Consider the following 13756-nt stretch of genomic DNA (forward strand, 5'->3'; position numbering starts at 1 on the left):
AGACTTATATTTAGAAACGAAGAGAGTACAAGATATTAGTACTCCCTTCAGGCTGCGTCAGAGGGAGTAGTTTTAATATAATGGTCATGAACACACACTGGAACAGGTACAATGGACTGAGAAACGCAAGCAATGTCGAACAAGCATGCCTCAGCATTGTCAGAGACAAGATGCTCGAGCAAAAAGGATCTTGACAAATATGCAGAATGGCTAAGGGGAAAGAACCATTGTGTAATCAGTTTGTTTGATATCAGTCACTCTCAACTGATAGGCAAACTCCCCGTGCATGATGAGGCATGTCTACGAAGCTGAATTATTCTGTCGACATAAGAGGAAAAAATGTACCAAGCTGTCCCATAAACCAGAGCCATGATGGAACAATACCTTTCCGAAGTTGAACAATCAAGCACAAATAGAATATATTTACACCACGCTAAGCTAATAACATTAAGGGCTTCACCATTAGCTACACGCCACATATTGGTAAAAAACAAAGAGAAAAAATATCCAACGAGGTCAGCAGTCGAACTCTCAGGTATTGTCTGAATGAAACATGACCGTCAGCTATCTGCTCCAAATAAATGTGGCCATCAACTCTATTATTTGATTCAGATCATGTTACAATGGTTGCTCGAGGTACAAAAGAAAAAAGAAGAGTGGGAAAATGAACCTAAGTATACCTGACATATACACAGTACCTCAACTGATTAAAAATTATCCCTCAAAGAACTTAAATGCTTAGATTTATGGTGTCCTTGAGAAGTTTGCGAACACTAGCTTTTACTTCAGCAGTAACCTGTAGTGGCTCAGGATATGCATCCAGTACAAACAAAGCAAGGATCCTCATAGTATCTGACAAGATCACTTTATCATACCTAGGCACCTCCTGGTTAATAAACTGGCATGAACTTCTTATCTTGCAAGAGCTGCATACCTGAAAGAGCACAACATGTAAGAGGGAAATCTCAAGCATGCGTTGAGAACAAATTCTTCTACTGAAGCTACCGAATTGAAAATTGCATACTTTCTCTTCTGGCAAGTTGAAGAAAGCTCGTAATCTTTTTGATGCAAAAACTGTTCTTCGCTCGACAGATGGGCAGCCAAACAATGCTACCTTCTTCAAGTCACTTCCCGACAACCATCTGCAGTGACAAGCAAAAGGTTCAACGACAGATGAATCAAGTGATTTGTAACAGTTCTGCCATGTTATTCTGCCTTTTACCTTCGGCTAATAATATAAAACACATTAGTTCACACACACAAAAAAGAACTATGCAGCTGCCTTTTCACATTATTCAGTGATAAAACAAAGGCAGCAAACATGGGGAACAAGATCAATATTGTTTCCGAAGATGTTGATGCAATATGCCTTAAAGGCCCAAAACCACCATTAACCTTGCCATGGCAGCATCCACTGCAAATTGAACACAAAGAGTTCCCACTTTCAAAAACAATTGATCCTCTGCAAATCATTAATCCACTAGTTTTTCTTAAGATGCTGTTCTCTACAAATGTACCTAAGATTAGACCATATAGATGGAATAATGAACGCATTTCGACAAAATAGAAGCATGCATGTTCTCCTCCAGCAGGCCAGCACACTGATCGACAAGGGTTATAAGATCTAGCTCAGAGATGGTATTTCAAACAGACATCGTACATGAGCATAAATTTGGTTCTTGCACTATCTCTAATTAATCTAGTCGCTTGAAATGAATCAATGATCTGTTGTCGAGTGATGCCTTCGAATATACACGTTACAACTACCAAATTCAATCTCTCTGGAGCAAAAGAAAGCAATTCATTGCTAGAATCACAATGTGATGCCTTGCCATGCCAAAGATAAAAGTCAATGTTAAAAGTCGTAGACAGAACCCCAGAGCATTCAATTTCCAATTCAAGTCAAGCTACACAAATACATAGTGCTATTTCTCCTGGATATTTTACCCGAAAACATACTTTCCCAGGCCAATGAAATCAGTAATATAATTCATCCACCATTCCAGGCCAAACATACTTTGTACTAAATCAGCGGCACTTATTTTGGGACGGAGGGAGTACTATCTTTTTTCCAGAAATGTTCCTAAGATGCAACAAAAATGGACTGCTAGTGACAACCGAGACCCTTAAAACACAGCCACTTAGCTCTCCAAATCTGAATATTTCATGGCACTTAATAGCATCCATGATCTCTCTACCATACGAAGTATCCATCTGAGCCAACTGTCGAGGATGCTATAAGACCAAGGTTACAAACAATACGAGAATCAGAACTCACTTGGCGACGACCTGGTGATCGTTGCCGAACCGCTCGGCGGCGGCCTTGACAGCGTCGGGGGATACTACATGCGGCGCATCCGGGATGTAGGGTCCCGGCAGGTATCGCCCCTCGTGAAGCCGCCGGAGCAGCGCTGCCGCATCCTCCCCCCACGGGTGCCTTGATCTCGGCCTCGCCTTCCGCCGCCTAGGATCATCGCCGGACTCCGGCGACAGCGGGCGAGGCTTAGGATTAGGAATGGGTCGGGGCGTGAAGAGGGAGGAGAGTTTCGGAGCGGCGGCGGCGGCGGCGGCGGCGGAGAGACGGCGAGAGGCGGCGAATGCCATGCACGGGTTTAGGGCTTGTGTGCCTGAGATGGGGAACAGGGAGACATCTCCGGCTGTGGTTCTTAACCGTCCGATCAACATTCTATGGGCAGATCTCACAGTTTTTCATGTCTCATGAGAACTCAATATTGAGGACCCCCTTTCTGTTTCTGATTTCCAAAAATTCAGTATAGATGCTGATTATAATTTTTTTGAGGGGATGCGTTATAGAATTTTCCTTGCATAATTTTATTTTCAAAGAATCAGTTCAGTTATTTATATTTTTTGGAAAAAAGTCTTATGTTCTACTCAATTTAATGTTTTTTTTTGAAAAACTTTCGATCTATTCATAATCTATCATGGCAGTAAAGAGAACACTAGAGGTAATACAAGTTACAATCAAGTCCATGGATCACGAGCAACGTTACATGCACTTAAGCGAGACGAAATCGTGCCGCCGTCATTGCCCCTCCCTTATCGGAGCGGGGAAAACCTTGTTCTAGTAGATAGTTGGCCTTTCGCCGGGCTATGGCCCCACAAGACCAACACACTAGAGTAATACATTGGAAGGATCAAACCTGTTGTTGAGTGCGTGCTGATACGTCTTCGTCGTATCTATTTTTCCAAACTCTTTTGCCCTTGTTTTGGACTCTAACTTGTATGATTTGAATGGAACTAACCCGGACTGATGCTGTTTTCAGCAGAATTGCCATGATGTTGTTTTATGTGCAGAAAACAAAAGTTCTCGGAATGACCTGAAACTCCACGGAATATCTTACAGTAAATAATAAAAAATCCTCGCCAAAGATGAAGACCAGGGGCCCACACCCTTGCCACGAGGGTGGGGGTGCCCCCCCTAGGGCGCGCCCCTACCTCGTGGGCCCCTGGAGACCTCCCGACTCCAACTCCAACTCTATATAACTGCTTTCGGGGAGAAAAAAATAGGAGATAAGATTTCATCGCGTTTTACGATACGGAGCCGCCTCTAAGCCCTAAAACCTCTCGGGAGGGCTGATCTGGAGTCCGTTCGGGGCTCCGGAGAGGGGGATTCCTCACCGTCATCATCATCAACCATCCTCCATCACCAATTTCATGATGCTCACCGCCGTGCGTGAGTAATTCCATCGTAGGCTTGCTGGACGGTGATGGGTTGGATGAGATTTATCATGTAATCGAGTTAGTTTTGTTAGGGTTTGATCCCTAGTATCCACTATGTTCTGAGATTGATGTTGCTATGACTTTGCTATGCTTAATGCTTGTCACTAGGGCCCGAAGTGCCATGATTTCAGATCTGAACCTATTATGTTTTCATCAATATATGAGAGTTCTTGATCCTATCTTGCAAGTCTATAGTCACCTATTATGTGTTATGATCCGTTAACCCCGAAGTGACAATAATCGGGATACTTACCGGTGATGACCGTAGTTTGAGGAGTTCATGTATTCACTATGTGCTAATGCTTTGTTCGGGTTCTCTATTAAAAGGAGGCCTTAATATCCCTTAGTTTCCATTAGGACCCCGCTGCCACGAGAGGGTAGGACAAAAGATGTCATGCAAGTTCTTTTCCATAAGCACGTATGACTATATTCGGAATACATGCCTACATTACATTGACGAATTGGAGCTAGTTCTGTGTCACCCTATGTTATGACTGTTACATGATGAACCGCATCCGGCATAATTATCCATCATTGATCCGATGCCTACGAGCTTTCCATATACTGGTTTACGCTTATTTACTTTCCCGTTGCTGTTGTTACAATCACTACAAAATACAAAAAACATTACTTTGCTTTCGTTACTCTTTTGTTACGTTACCATCACTATCATATTACTTTGCTACTAAACACTTTGCTGCAGATACTAAGTTTCCAGGTGTGTTGAATTGACAACTCAGGTGCTAATACTTGAGAATATTCTTTGGCTCCCCTTGCGTCGAATCAATAAATTTGGGTTGAATACTCTACCCTCGAAAGCTGTTGCGATCCCCTATACTTGTGGGTTATCAAGACTAATTTCTGGCGCCGTTGCCGGGGAGCATAGCTCTATTCTTTGAGTCACTTGGGATTTATATCTGCTGGACACTATGAAGAATTTGAAAGACGCTAAGACAACAATTTATCCCTCAACTACGAGGGGAGGTAAGGAACTGCCATCTAGCTCTGCACTTGATTCACCTTCTGTTATGAGTAAGCTTGCGACACCTAAACCTGCTTCTGCTATTCGTTCTGATATGTCGCATGTTATTGATGATGCTACTTCTGCTATACATGATACTTATGATGAAACTACTTCTATGCTTGATACTACTATGCCACTTGGTGATTTTCTCGAGGAACGACTTGCTAGGGCTAGAGAGATTGAAAATATTGAATCTGATTATGATGATGAAAGTGATGATGAAGAATCACTTGTTATTCCTGAGGGTTATTTATTTGATCAAGAAGCTTCTTTAGCTATTTTAGCTTGCAAAGATAGATATGAACTCAAAAGGTTATTAGCTAAATGGAATAAGCAATCTCTAAATGCTAGGATGAGACCTGACCCTGCTTTTGCTACTTCACCTATCTGTGTTACTGATAAGGATTATGAATTCTCTGTTGATCCTGATATAATTACTTTGGTTGAATCTGATCCTTTTCATGGCTATGAATCTGAAACTGTTGTGGCACATCTTACTAAATTAAATGATATAGCCACCCTGTTCACTAATGATGAGAGATCTCGCTACTTTTATATCCTTAAAATATTTCCGTTCTCATTAAAGGGTGATGCTAAGATATGGTTTAATTCTCTTGATCCTGGTTGTGTGCGTAGTCCCCAGGATATGATTTACTACTTCTCTGCTAAATATTTCCCTGCTCATAAGAAACAAGCTGCTTTAAAGGAAATATACAACTTTGTGCAAATTAAAGAAGAGAGTCTCCCACAAGCTTGGGGAGGCTTCTCAAGTTACTTAATGCTTTGCCTGATCATCCTCTTAAGAAAAATGAAATACTTGATATCTTTTATAATGGACTAACCGATGCTTCCAGAGATTACCTGGATAGTTGTGCTGGTTCTCTTTTCAGGGAAAGAACACCGGATGAAGCTAAAATCTTATTGAATAATATGTTGACAAATGAAAATAATTGGGCACCTCCTAAGCCAGCTCCGAGCCAGCTCCTGCTCCAATTAATGATCCTATTCCTAAACCAACTCCGAAGAAGAGAGGTGTTCTATTTCTCAGTCCCGAAGATATGCAAGAGGCAAAGAAATCTATGAAAGAAAAAGGTATTAAAGCTGAAGATGTTAAGAATTTACCTCCTATTGAAGAAACATATGATCTTAATCCTTACCCTATTGAAGAACCTCCAGACCTCGATAACCCGACACAGGTAGTAAAGGTAAATTCTCTCTATAGATATGATAAAGCTGAAATCCCTCCTACTAAAATTGCTAGTCAATGCTTGGATGAGTTTGTTAATTTTATGTTTAAGCAAGAAGACTTCAATGCTTATTTTGGTAGACAATTAAAACAAGATGCTGATATGATTAAATACTTGGGTGATTATATGGCTAATATTAGAGGTGAACTTAAACTTGTTAGCAAACATGCTTCTATGGTTACCAATCAAGTAGAACAAGTACTTAAAGCTCAAAAGGAATTGCTCAATGAGATGAATAGTAAGAAAAATAATTATGTTGTTAAAGTGGCTACTAGAACTGGTAGAATGACTCAGGAACCTTTGTATCCTGAAGGCCACCCTAAGAGAATTGAGCAAGATTCTCAAAGAAATAAAATTGATGCACCTAGTTCTTCTAAAAAGAAGAAAAAGAAAAATGATAGAACTGTGCAAACTTCTAGTGAACCTATTGCTGAACCACCTGATAATCCAAATGGTATATCTATGTCTGATGCTGAAACACAATCTGGCAATGAACATGAACCTAATGAAAATGTTAATGATGATGTTCATAATGATGCTCAACCTAGTAATGATAATGATGTAGAAATTGAACCTGCTGTTGATCTTGATAACCCACAATCAAAGAATCAACGTTATGATAAGAAAGACTTTGTTGCTAGGAAACATGGTAAAGAAAGAGAGCCTTGGGTTCAGAAACCCATGCCTTTTCCTCCCAAACCATCCAAGAAAAAGGATGATGAGGATTTTGAGCGCTTTGCTGAAATGATTAGACCTATCTTTTTGCGTATGCGATTGACTGATATGCTCAAAATGAATCCTTATGCTAAGTACATGAAAGATATTGTTACAAATAAAAGAAAGATACCAGAAGCTGAAATTTCCACCATGCTTGCTAATTATACTTTTAAGGGTGGAATACCAAAGAAACTTGGAGATCCAGGAGTACCTACTATACCATGCTCCATTAAAAGAAACTATGTTAAAACTGCTTTATGTGATCTTGGAGCCGGTGTTAGTGTTATGCCTCTCTCTTTATATCGTAGACTTGACTTGAATAAGTTGACACCTACTGAAATATCTTTGCAAATGGCTGATAAATCAACTGCTATACCTGTCGGTATTTGTGAGGATGTGCCTGTTGTGGTTGCAAACGTTACTATTTTAACGGACTTTGTTATTCTTGATATTCCGAGGACGATAGTATGTCTATTATTCTTGGAAGACCTTTTCTTAATACTGCAGGGCTGTTATTGATTGCAACAAAGGCAATGTCACTTTTCATGTTAATGGTAATGAGCATACGGTACACTTTCCGAGGAAACAACCTCAAGTTCATAGTATCAATTCTATCGGAAAAATTCCATCGATTATATTTGGAGGTTTTGAATTCCTCTTCCTACTGTCAAGAAGAAATATGATATACTTATTATTGGGGATGTGCATATCCCCGTTGAGGTAACCTAGTGTTATTCGAAATTTCTCCGGTTTCATGTTAATCGGAATGAGTTTGTTAACAAGACTTGATCAACCTTGTTAGTGGATTCCTTTTGATGAGCATGAGATGGATGAAACTAGAAGCACAACCTTCTGTACCCCACTTTACTTTCTGTTAATTTAGTTAAATAAAGTAAAAATAAATATTTTTTGTCTGTTATCTGATTATCCGTGCAATATAAAAATACCTTGAAAATAAAAGTTCTCCAAATGCCCTGAAAATTAAATATGATTTTTTCTAGAATATTTGAGGATTTATGGAACAAAGAACACACCAGGGGGGCTAACCACCTTGCCACGAGGGTGGAGGGCGCGCCCACCCCTCTAGGGCGCGCCCCCTGCCTCGTGGGCCCATGGTGGCCCTCGTCCACTTATTCCTGCACCCATCCTCTTCTTCTTCCTCCCACAAACACAAAAAACCAACTCAAGCACGAGTTCCAGCCCTCTTTGCTGCCATTTTCGATCTCCTTGCTCAAAGCACCTCTCACAAAACTGCTTGGGGAGATTGTTCCTTGGTATGTGACTCCTCCATTGGTCCAATTAGTTTTTGTTCTAGTGCTTTATTCATTGAAAAAATTTGCTACTTAGGTGACCCTGTTCTTGTGCTTGCATGTCAAATTTATATGGTCAAAAGTAGTTTTGATGCATGATATAGGCCCTAGGCACTTGTAGGAGTGGTTGCTATCAATATTATTGAGTTTGGTTTACTTTTATTTTGAAGTTACTAAAAATTTCAGATTTTTTTCAAAAAATGATGAGGAGATTATTGATGGGCTCATCGAGCCAAAGCTCGAAGGAAAAGGCACCGAAGCCTAAGTATAATTTGCCACGCACCGCGGAGGTTCGGGCGTGTGAATGGCCTTCCGAGGATTTCTTAAGAGCAACCGAGATTTATGAAGATTTTCATGAGTTGGCTCAGACTGCAGGCCTTACCGCTTTCCTCCACGACCAATGCGATCAGTATCTCTTGCTCACAAATACCTTTGTGCAAAACTTTCATTTTCATTTTAAGAACTCACCACCTATGGTGGAATTTCATTTATACGATGAGCATAAGGAGATGTCACTTTATGATTTCTGTCGGATTTGTTTAGTCCCTTTTGGGGGCAAGACAGAAGAACCATATCGTGATGATGTGGAGGGATTTATTGACACTATCACTGTAGGGGAAACAAGGAAGGTTTCCGATGCACGAATCACTAGCATACAGTTTCCTGTTTTACACTACTCTGCATTATTTGCTAGTCGTTGCTTAATTGGTCGCGGAAACTGTGGAAACCTGAGTATCCCTGATATTATTATTTTGCACCACGGCTTATATGGTGATAACTCTTTTAGTATGGGCGGTGTTATTGCTAGAGTTTAAGTATGAACCGTACTAAGGGTCTCATCTTTGGAGGCATCTATGCTACACGCCTACCTGCACATTTTAACATACCTATTATGCATGCTGAGAAGGAAGAAAAAGTGCTGCCTCATGTTTATATAGATTATAAAAGTATGGTGGCACATGATTTTATTATTAAGAATAGGGTAGGAGAGCTTAAATATCAATTGTTCTTTAATAAACATCATCCTGAGACTATTACCTTGCCTGCTCCTTCTTTGTTTGATTTGACTGTAGGCACGTACCTTGTTCCGTTGACGGCTATTCACGCCTACCGGAACCCTGCACCAGCCGAGGAGCCAGAACCGGAACCACAATTTGATCATTCACGACAGTCTAACTATCAGTGGGATCCGGAGATGATTGCCAGCTAGTGGCAATCGGAGCCTTCTTCTTCCTCATCACCGTACGACCCCAACTATTATTATGGATATCAGCCAGGCCACCCGTGGCCATAAACCAACTTAGGCCAAAAGCCTAAGCTTGGGGGAGTACGTATTTCTCACCGACATTACATTTATGTTCACACACACTCATTGCTAGATGTCGGTGTTCATACTTTTTCATTGTATCATCCATGCTAGTTTATTTCTTTTTATGCTTTCTTCTTGTGTGTTTAATAAACCTTAAAAAACCAAAAAATAGTTGTAGCTTTTAATTAATTTACTTTCCATGCTTGTAGTAGTAATCAAAAAAGAAAACCCAAAAATATTTCCCGTTCTTCTTTTGCTTGTTGGGAGATTTCCCGTGTAAATAGTTTTATTTATTTTCTTTCTTTGGGGGTCAGTAGGAGAAGACCATGATTAAATTGTTGAAATGGCTCTTATATGCATTATTGTTTATCTGACAAAAGAGCCCATATTGCCTTGTCTTCTCCTGTTTATTGAATGCTCGCAGATTCCAGCTTAGTCCAATGCACGTGCACTCTTATTATTATTCACATCGTTCGGTCGTGCAAGTGAAAGGCAATTATGATGATATATGATGGACTGACTGAGATGAGAAAAGCTGGTACGAACTCGACCTCTTTTGTTTTTGTAAATATGATGAGTTCATCGTTCTTGATTCAGCTTGTTATGAATAAACATGTTTGCAATGACAATTAGAGATCATAGTTGCTTGTGCCATGCTTGATTAGCTATGAGTTATAATGGTTTACCTTGCGTGCCAACATGCTATTGAGATGGTTATGATGTGGTATGATGGGGTGGTATCCTCCTCTGAATGATTTAAGTGACTTGACTTGGCACATGTTCACGCATGTAGTTGAAACAAATCAACATAGCCTTCACGATATTTATGTTCATGGTGGATTGTATCCTACTCATGCTTGCATCCAATGTTTATTAATTTTAATGCATGTACATGGCTGTTGTCGCTCTCTAGTTGGTCGCTTCCCAATCTTTTGCTAGCCTTCACCTGTACTAAGCGGGAATACTTCTTGTGCATCCAATCCCTTAAACCCCAAAGTTATTCCAGATGAGTCCACTATACCTTCCTATATGCGGTTTCTACGTGCCGTTCCAAGTAAATTTGTATGTGCCAAACTCTAAACCTTCAAATAATCATCCTGTTTTGTATGCTCGAATAGCTCAGGTATCAACTAGGGCTGCCTGTATCTTCCATGATAGGCGGGTTATTCTCAAGAGGAGTGGACTTCGCTCCTCACTCACGAGAAAATGGCTGGTCATCGGGATGCCCAGTCCCATGCTTTATGCAAACTAAATCAAAAATAATTGCAAAACAAAACTCCCCCTGGGACCTGATGTATGTTGGAGGCACTCGTTGTTTTGAGCAAGCCATGGATTGATGTTTGTTGGTGGAGGGGGAGTATAAACATTACCATTCTGTTTGGGAACCGCCTATAATGTGTGTAGCATGGAAGATATCGCCATCTCTTGGTTGTTATGTTGACAATGGAAGTATACCGCTCAAAATGTTAATTATCTCTATTTCAAAACCGAGCTCTGGCACCTCTACAAATCCTTGCTTCCCTCTGCGAAGGGCCTATCTATTTACTTTTATGTTGAGTCATCACCCTCTTATTAAAAGCACTAGCTGGAGAGCGCGGCGGTTATTTGCATTCATCACTGTTAATTTATATTGGGTGTGACTATGATTGGATCTCTTTTACCATGAATTACAATGTCTAGTCAGTCCTTGATCTCTAAAGGTGCTCTGCATTTATGTTTTGTGGTCTCAGAAAGGGCTAGCAAGATACCATCTTGTTATATCATATTATGATTGTTTTGAGAAAGTGTTGTCATCCGAGATTTATTATTATGGCTTGCTAGTTGATTATGCTATTGATATGGGTAATCATGAGACCTGAGAATTATTGCAAATATGGTTAGTTATAATCTTTGCTGAAAACTTGAATGCTAGCTTGACATATTTATAACAACAAGAGCAAACAGAGTTTGTAAAAGTTTTTCTTTATTTCTTTCAGTTTGTCAACGGAATTGCTTGAGGACAAGCAAATGTTTAAGCTTGGGGGAGTTGATACGTCTCCGTCGTATCTACTTTTCCAAACACTTTTGCCCTTGTTTTGGACTCTAACTTGTATGATTTGAATGGAACTAACCCGGACTGACGCTGTTTTCAGCAGAATTGCCATGATGTTGTTTTATGTGCAGAAAACAAAAGTTCTCGAAATGACCTGAAACTCCACGGGATATCTTACAATAAATAATAAAAATCCTTGCCAAAGATGAAGACCAGGGGGCCCACACCCTTTCCACGAGGGTGGGGGGCGCCCCCCCTAGGGCGCGCCCCCTACCTCGTGGGCCCCCTGGAGACCTCCCGACTCCAACTCCAACTCTATATATCTGCTTTTGGGGAGAAAAAAATAGTGGAGAAGAATTCATCGCGTTTTACGATACAGAGCCGCCGCCAAGCCCTAAAACCTCTCGGGAGGGCTGATCTGGAGTCCGTTCGGGGCTCCAGAGAGGGGGATTCGTCGCCGTCGTCATCATCAACCATCCTCCATCACCAATTTCATGATGCTCACCACCGTGCGTGAGTAATTCCATCGTAGGCTTGCTGGACGGTGATGGGTTGGATGAGATTTATCATGTAATCGAGTTAGTTTTGTTAGGGTTTGATCCCTAGTATCCACTATGTTCTGAGATTGATGTTGCTATGACTTTGCTATGCTTAATGCTTGTCACTAGGGCCCGAGTGCCATGATTTCAGATCTGAACCTATTATGTTTTCATCAATATATGAGAGTTCTTGATCCTATCTTGCAAGTCTATAGTCACCTATTATGTGTTATGATCCGTTAACCCTGAAGTGACAATAATCGGGATACTTACCGGTGATGACCGTAGTTTGAGGAGTTCATGCATTCACTATGTGCTAATGCTTTGTTCCGGTTCTCTATTAAAAGGAGGCCTTAATATCCCTTAGTTTCCATTAGGACCCCGCTGCCACGGGAGGGTAGGACAAAAGATGTCATGCAAGTTCTTTTCCATAAGCACGTATGACTATATTCGGAATACATGCCTACATTACATTGACGAATTGGAGCTAGTTCTGTGTCACCCTATGTTATGACTGTTACATGATGAACCGCATACGGCATAATTATCCATCATTGATCCGATGCCTACGAGCTTTTCATATATTGGTTTGCGCTTATTTACTTTCCCGTTGCTATTGTTACAATCACTACAAAATATCAAAAACATTACTTTGCTTTCGTTACTCTTTTGTTACCGTTACCATCACTATCATATTACTTTGCTACTAAACACTTTGCTGCAGATACTAAGTTTCTAGGTGTGGTTGAATTGACAACTCAACTGCTAATAGTTGAGAATATTCTTTGGCTCCCCTTGTGTCGAATCAATAAATTTGGGTTGAATACTCTACCCTCGAAAGCTGTTGCGATCCCCTATACTTGTGGGTCATCACGTGCTCGTGGGGCACTTGCCACACCAGGGGCAGGAGACTACCCCTTTGTTTTGTTCGGCGATGATGCTACAAGTGCTGAGATTGCGTTGATGGAGCTGATGATCAGGAGACGACAATGTTTACCTAGGTCCAGGCCACATTATGCGTAATACCTACTCCTGCTTGGTTGGTTGATATGGTGAATTGATATTACAAGGGTGGTGAAGTAGTTCGGCGATCCCGGGAAGGGAGATGACAAACTGTGTGCTAGTTTCTAATTGCTTCTGGGTCCAACCATTGCTATCGTAGCTTGGGCCTCATTTTATAGTATGAAGGGGTCACTACAACAACTAGGAAGTGAGACTAGCATCGTAGATACAACGAGGTGCCTACCACGTACCTATCACATTAAATGCGAGGGTATGTGTCTTTTTCTCCTAAGTTTGGGAACGAACGTCCGTCCCATCATCACCACTTGGTGAAACTACCTCCTATTAAAGCGCCACACACTGTAACAGGTGTCTTGTGCGTGGTAAAAGGGATTTTAGCATGCGACGTGTCAAGACTGCTCAGGGACGTGCCCTCAGTACGCCACGCGGCTGGCTAGCTCTTGGCCTTCGCCGCCGCTTGGACGGGCCATCACGGTGTGCGCACATTAGGTACCCCATGGGCCGGGCTCCGTGGCCCAGGGGTCCGGCCCGCGCAGAGCATTCCCAAGGAAGTCTTCCCTAGCTGGATTGTGTACTTTGGACGTTCTCAGGGGAAGGCTTGGGCGCCGCCGTTCATCGCAAGCCGTCTCGGCTCTGAATGGCTTCATCATGCCGATATCTTGGAGTTCTCGCCCCAACGAGGCCACTGTTGGTCATGCACCAGAAGGTTTGTGGGCGCCCGATGTTCACAACACTGACACGTGTAAACACATGGGCGAAAACTTGATCCAAATAGATTCACTAATGACTAGCATCGACCAAATCTCCAAAGATC

General features: G+C 41.4%; 1 protein-coding gene across 1 annotated transcript; it reads right to left on the minus strand.

Moving 5' to 3' along the window:
• Window positions 1-569: 569 nt before the first annotated feature.
• On the minus strand, window positions 570-2671 carry LOC123058095 (uncharacterized). The gene is made up of 3 exons (XM_044480918.1): window positions 2279-2671; window positions 1025-1142; window positions 570-934 (listed from the first exon to the last, which is right to left on the minus strand). Exons 1-3 carry the CDS (start codon window positions 2602-2604, stop codon window positions 731-733), a joined length of 648 nt encoding a protein of 215 aa, XP_044336853.1. The 5' UTR covers window positions 2605-2671; the 3' UTR covers window positions 570-730.
• Between the last annotated feature and the right edge of the window lie 11085 nt (window positions 2672-13756).

This window comes from Triticum aestivum, chromosome 3A (genome assembly GCF_018294505.1).
Source record: "Triticum aestivum cultivar Chinese Spring chromosome 3A, IWGSC CS RefSeq v2.1, whole genome shotgun sequence".
NCBI lineage: Eukaryota > Viridiplantae > Streptophyta > Magnoliopsida > Poales > Poaceae > Triticum > Triticum aestivum.

What these genes read in the sequence shown, in the direction of transcription:
- LOC123058095 (XM_044480918.1), bottom strand. Translation starts at nt 2,604, where the DNA reads ATGGCATTCGCCGCCTCTCGCCGTCTCTCCGCCGCCGCCGCCGCCGCC. An exon ending in GATCACCAGGTCGTCGCCAA is followed by an intron (nt 1,143 to 2,278) that starts GTGAGTTCTGAT and finishes TTGTCACTGCAG; the next exon opens with ATGGTTGTCGGGAAGTGACT. An exon ending in TCAACTTGCCAGAAGAGAAA is followed by an intron (nt 935 to 1,024) that starts GTATGCAATTTT and finishes GTGCTCTTTCAG; the next exon opens with GTATGCAGCTCTTGCAAGAT.